At 47.7% G+C, this 6,000-nt stretch overlaps 1 protein-coding gene across 2 annotated transcripts in view; it reads right to left on the reverse strand.

Moving 5' to 3' along the window:
- Positions 1-4,314, reverse strand: part of Cyth3 (cytohesin 3) — a 107,078-nt gene extending 102,764 nt beyond the window's left edge. The window contains exon 1 of one of the 2 annotated variants that reach the window (XM_075973659.1): positions 4,123-4,314. In XM_075973659.1, coding sequence (XP_075829774.1) covers positions 4,123-4,156 — 34 coding nt within the window. In that variant the 5' untranslated portion in view covers positions 4,157-4,314. Of the gene's footprint in view, positions 1-4,109 lie in introns of both variants that reach the window. The other variant, XM_075973675.1, reaches the window with a different exon arrangement.
- Between the last annotated feature and the right edge of the window lie 1,686 nt (positions 4,315-6,000).

Genomic DNA, 6,000 nt, shown 5'->3' on the forward strand with positions numbered 1-6,000 from the left:
GGCAGCAGCACACACCTTTAGTCCCAGAACTTGGGAGGCAGAGGCAGGTGGATCTCTGTGAATTTGAGACCAGTCTAGTCTACATAGTGAGTTCCAGAACAACCAGGGCTACACAGAGAAACTCTGTCTTGAAAAAAAAAATTAGAAGTGTAATGTATCACCATGGTATAATTCTAGAACTGAATTGTTGAGTCTGAGGACCTAGGTGTGATTTTAAAAGCTATTGCCCATTACTCCTATTGACCTCAGGATCTAAACAGCAAAACAGTCATCTCTTTAAGGCTCTAAAGCAGAGGGAAATTGGTGTAGGGAATTGGTTACATATGTGGTAGAAAAACAGGAAACAGTAAGACAACGCAGAGAGCAGGAGGAGCCACAAGCTCTCCCTTCTGTTGGAAGGCAGAAGGCATTTCCAGAGCTTGGGGGCTAGGAAGGACAGGAGCTCCCAGAGCAGAGACCGCTGGCAGGAGCAGAAGTCTAAAGAGCAGCTGCAGAGAAACTGCCTGAGGCAGAACGGCTACAAGAAAACCTGGTTTCTTCTTTCTGCCCCAATCTCTCCCAAAATCTCCCACCTGCCAAACCCAACCGGGCAAGACCACTGACTACGTGTCTAGGAAATGCACCTGCAGGAGGGAGTCCCTCAAACAGACCTGAGCCACCAGGACCTAGAGGACGTTAAGCCTTCTTGAGAGCTGTGACTAACTTGCACTACCGCCAGCAAAGGCTAAGATGGCCTTACCAACACTCAGTTTTCAAATTTTAGGCTTGGCACTGGCCAGACAGGTCAAAGTTGGGCTCTCCACGTAGCTTTACTTTCATACTTATTTTGAGTACCCTGGGCTTCAGAGCACATCAGCAGCATCCACACAGATGGAAGTGCAGTGGGACAACTCATGCCCATTACTTCATCTGCCCCAACGGCACATTCAGAAACATGGCGCAGGTGGTGGCCAGGAGCCAAACTAGCCAGTTATTTCCTAAGTAGAGGCTAAGTTCAAGAACTATTCTAGAAAATCTGAAAGGCACCCAGTGCCAAAGGAAGTAAAAAAAAAAAAATACCTTAACTACACTCTGCACACATTACAAGGAACAATGTGTTCTTGTAATCTCGTACCCCCACTTGCTCCTCCTTGTAACTGCCTTCCAGCCATTCATACGCCATCCTTTCCTTATCTTGCATTGCAAAGAACAAATAATTAAAGCCTGGACAAAAAGTTCAATTATAAAAACTCAAGTAGGAATCAATTTCTGAAGTTCCTTTTACCTGACCAACACACAAACAATAAAAAGATCTTTTAAATTATCCTCAGCCTCTGCTATAACTACTGTTTGAATAAATTTAACTTTTCTCTTCTAAGCAAGCTGAAACAGAGTTCCCAGATGCAGATTAAAGGGCTCTCCTATACTCTAACGATATGCCAAATAATGCTATGCTTTGTAACTCCCTGGTAACAGAAATAGTTTTATCAAATTTTTTAAAAAAAGAAGGAAGAAAAAACATCAATTATTTTTAAGGCAAAGCAGTTTTTAGAAATGGAAATGGAATTACTACCAGTAACTGTATGTTAACGTCAACCCTCCACGGATCAAGAGTTCTACAGAAGTCCATCAGGTTCATACAATAAGTATATAATGACTCACATTTCAAAACTGTGAAAGATTTTCACTTGGTTCAAAATCAAATACTCTAAGATTGCCAAAAGTACCTGTCAGTGTCTTTCCACACTATAAACAGGAAAAAAATCTTGATAAGTCAAATCAATGGAAGTTAAAAAGTTGTTTTCTATCACCTAGCACTGTCCGGCATTTCAGGAGAAAAATCGATAAATCTCTTCATTGCTGAATGTCCCAGGAAGGTGGATCAAACGACACTGTGCGTTTACCACATCTTTTATAAGCTGGGTTTTTTTTTTCAATTTCGAAAGTAATGCATGTATTCTTATTCAAGAAACCTGGGAATTGGAAAAAGAAAACTCCAGAGAGCTCAAGTGTCTACACTGTCTAGAGCAGAATGTATAAAATAACTACTTACTCCGGGTAACTTTTTAAATTGTGTGTGCGCGCGAGCTTGTTGCTGCTTGCCTATGGAGGGCAGAAGACAGCTCACTGGCAGCGGTTCTCTCCTTCACTTTGTGGCCCCTGGAGACTGAATTCGGGCTGTCAGGCTGTCTTGACAGCAGGCCTCTTAATTACTTATTTTAAATGTCTCATCAAAGTAATCTTACCTGATGGGCATTACTGTTTCCTTTTTTTCCCTTTCTACCATGGAATGCAGTATCATTGACTGTAACATCTTTTTTAACTTTCAGAGTGCTTCTCTGGGATATAGTCTCAAGAGATATTAATAGCCCAGAGATAGTTTTAAGCCCTTTTGATATATAATATCATCCTTTGTTATAATTCTCAAATTCTATAAACTGCTAAAACACATTGGCTTCTAAGTTTTCTCCCTCTGTGTCTGGCTTTTACCTTCGAATCCCTCACAAGTGTGGACTCACAGGTTCTGCAGCACCTGAAAAGCCATCCCCAAACCAGCTGGCTTCCTAAATTCCAGTGTCAACTGTTAACTAGTGCCACTGTCTTTCCTAAAGTACTACGTCAAAGTGTGATCTAGGCGAAAGGCAAGGCATCCCCAGGGATCTTGTGTCTCCAGCCCGGCAGCCGGTATGTAGGAGGGTTTGTAGCTGGGTTCCTTCTTTTCATAAACAAAACACCCACTCGGTGCCACTGTGCTACCCCTGGCTTTTACTATGAGAAATGAACGTGGCAAATGCCAAGAAGGGTGCCAACTTCCCACCAGCTCGGCCACCTCGTTTCTTTCAGGGGGAAAAAAAACATCTGAGAAGCTCTGGAATTCTAGAAGGCACCTTGATTAACCACTTCACGGGGAAGCCTTCAATACTGCTGATTCTTACAGGCAGCTGTTCCAGCAGCCTGTAATTAAGACCTTTTTTTTTTTCCTTCTTCCCCAAAACACTCCCTTATTACATGGGACTCTGATCATTCTGTCAGCAAAAAGGAAGATCGTTACTCAAAGTCCAGACAGCTCCAACTTGGGGTGTTTGGGTGAAAATGAGGGGAACTTAACCCTTCGCTTCCTCAATCAACGATCCACTCCACATACGGAGACTCTTTATTGTTTTGGAAAACCAAATTCACAAGATGACACAATAATTTGTATTCCACTGAGTAGCTTACAACCAACAGCACGTTTGCTGCAGGATGGAACTTAAGGCGCAAACAGCCTGAGCAACACCGAGAACTGATAACCCTCTTCTGGAGAGGTGTGTGCCACACGCACCTGCCCCGGAGTCTTAAGCCTTGCTGGCTGTGGCTCCTGAGTCCCACCCTCGGTTTTAAAGGGATCCCATCGGATCCCTTTAATTTCTTAATTATATTTTCCCTTTGGCAGTGTTGGGGATCAAACTCAGGGTGTCGGGCATGCTAGACATGGATTCTGTCACTGAGCCATTTATCCCCCCTCTTGATTTTTACACCTCCCCCCACCCCGTAGCATTTTTTTCAGTTTGATAAAAATGCATGCTCAGACCCGGACTCGGGCAGTCTCCCCTCTTGTCGCTTAAGCCATTCGCAGGGAACACTTGTGATTAAAAACCAAAGACGTGGTCATGATTTCCAACCTTCCTCCTTCCCCCCCCCCCCCCACTGGACACCCTTGAGACATCCAAATTGAAAACTTTGCCCTCCTCATTATTTCCCACGAGCTCCCTAGCTCCAGCCACCTGAGGAGAGCTGAAAAGGAGCGGGCCCGTCCGAAACAGCTGGGCTCGGGAGGGCGTGGACGCCCTTGGCAATGAGACTCTGGGAAGGTCGCCCCGCAATGTGCCCCTACCTCGGAAAGGCGACCTGGAGCTGCGCCGCGGAGACCCCGGCCTCGAACCCCCGACCCACGACCGCTCTGGAAGACGACCCCGAGGTCTCCGACATGTCCTCTCACCAGGGCTGCGAAGCCTGCTCCCCGGCCTCACCCCACACACCTCCCCACGGTCGCCGTCACCCCACCCCACCCCCGGCCCCACACCTCAAGCCGGTGGGCTCTCCCACAGCGCGACCCCCGGCCTCCGGGCCGCCTAGCGAGCGGGCCACACCTCCATCACTCACCGCTGCCGCCCTCACCGCCACCGCCTTCGTCCATCTTGAGGCCACTCCCCGCCAGCCGGCGAGCCCGGAGCCGGCGGGAGCGACAGGGCTGAAAGCCGGGATCAGAAGAAGCAGCCGCGAGGAGAACCGTGGAGCTACTCCGCGCGCGCGGCCCGGGTCGCGGCCGGGCCTCCTCGGAGGGCCGGGCGGGGCCTCCCTGCTCGGGTACAGTCACGTGACGCAAACCACGCCTCCTCCTGCCGGTTGGGCGGAGCCTAGACGCTGAGCGGTCCCGCCCTCTAAACCCCGCCCGGCCTTGCAGCAGCTGCAGTTGCTGCTAGCCCAGAGACCAGGATCCTGCAGAGCAGCACACTCCCTCAAACCTCCATTCTCACGCTCTAGAGCATCCTAGAGACGAAGACTTGTCAATCGGGGGCACGGAGACGTCCCACTCTACAAAGCCAGGTGGCTAGGGTTGCGACTCGCGTGCATGGAGTAGGAGAGTGGGAAAAAAATCCAGAAGTGAAGGCTGATGATTGCCCCCCCCCCAACTTAAAGGTAGGAGAGAACGGACTATAAAGTTTTACTGTGACCTCAGCACGCGTGAGCGTCCACACATTACATGCACACAAATAATGTGTGGGGACATAGTTTTGCTGTTAAGAGCACTTACTGTTCTTGGAGAGGACCAGAGTTTGGTTCCCAGCACCCACATGGGAAAGCTCAGAACCCCCTGTAACTCCAGCTCCAAAAAGACAGCTGCACTCCTATCCACATATCTGCACACAGACACACACCTAATTAAAAAGAAAATAAAAGTTTAAAAAAGAATAAGGAGCTGGAGAGATGGCTCGGCTCAGCAATTAAGAGTACAGGTTGCTTTTCCGGATCCCTTCGGTTCGATTCCTAGCACCTACATGGAGGCACACAAGTCTGTAACTCCACCTCCAGGGTATGTGACACACTTTCTTGCCTCCACAAGCACCAGGCATGTTTGTGGCGCATATATATGCACTCAGGAAAAACATGGGAACACATAGAATAAAATTTAAAAAAAAAAATGAGACAGTGTAACACAGGCTGCCCTGGAATTCTCTCTGTAAACCAAACTGGCCTCAAACTCAGATATCCACCTGGAATTAAAAGTGCGCGCCAGCTAAACAAATCTTTTTTTTTAAGTGCTTATTTCTAAAAATATTAAAACTTGGGTATGGTGATGGATACCTTTGATTCCAGCAGGCAGAGTTCTATGAATTCAAAGTGGGCTTGGTCTACATAGTGAGTTCCAGGCCAGCCAAAGCTACCTAGAGAGACCCAGTCTGAAATAATAATAATAATAATCTGAAAATGAGCCCTCTGACAAGTCAGCCTCTCCCCACCTCCACCCTTCTTCATCCTCAGGATGTTAGGATAATTCCAGCCTTTTATCCCTCAGATGTATACTAACAATGGAGTCTCAGTTTTCCTGCGGACTGGTCGCATTTTAAAATTAACAAAGTAGAAGGCTTGGAAATGAATGTAGTCATGACGTTGAACTCTAATCCCAGTCCAGCACAGCTGGGACCTGGCTCTCAGCAAGCATTATTATAGGAGTTGGCCAGTCTGGCGTCAGATGCCCTTGGAGTTGAGCTTTAGTCTCCCTTGGCTTGCTGCCAGCTGCCCTGGATTTATGATGCAGTAGGAGCTCTGAATTCAATTTCCCGTGGGCACAGCCCAGGGCTGAGCAGACGGCCTCAGTTCGCCCCTGCTCCAAATCTATGGCTTGCTCTTCTCATTCCGGGTCTCGTTTCCAGTAACCTCTCCTTAGCATTGACTGTGGGCCCTCCCGAGCCTTTCTGCTTGGATTAAATTGCATTAAAGAAAAGCAAACATTGTAAGGGAGGAGATAGTTCGTCTGTA

Source organism: Microtus pennsylvanicus, chromosome 1 (genome assembly GCF_037038515.1).
Source record: "Microtus pennsylvanicus isolate mMicPen1 chromosome 1, mMicPen1.hap1, whole genome shotgun sequence".
In the NCBI taxonomy this organism is placed as follows: domain Eukaryota; kingdom Metazoa; phylum Chordata; class Mammalia; order Rodentia; family Cricetidae; genus Microtus; species Microtus pennsylvanicus.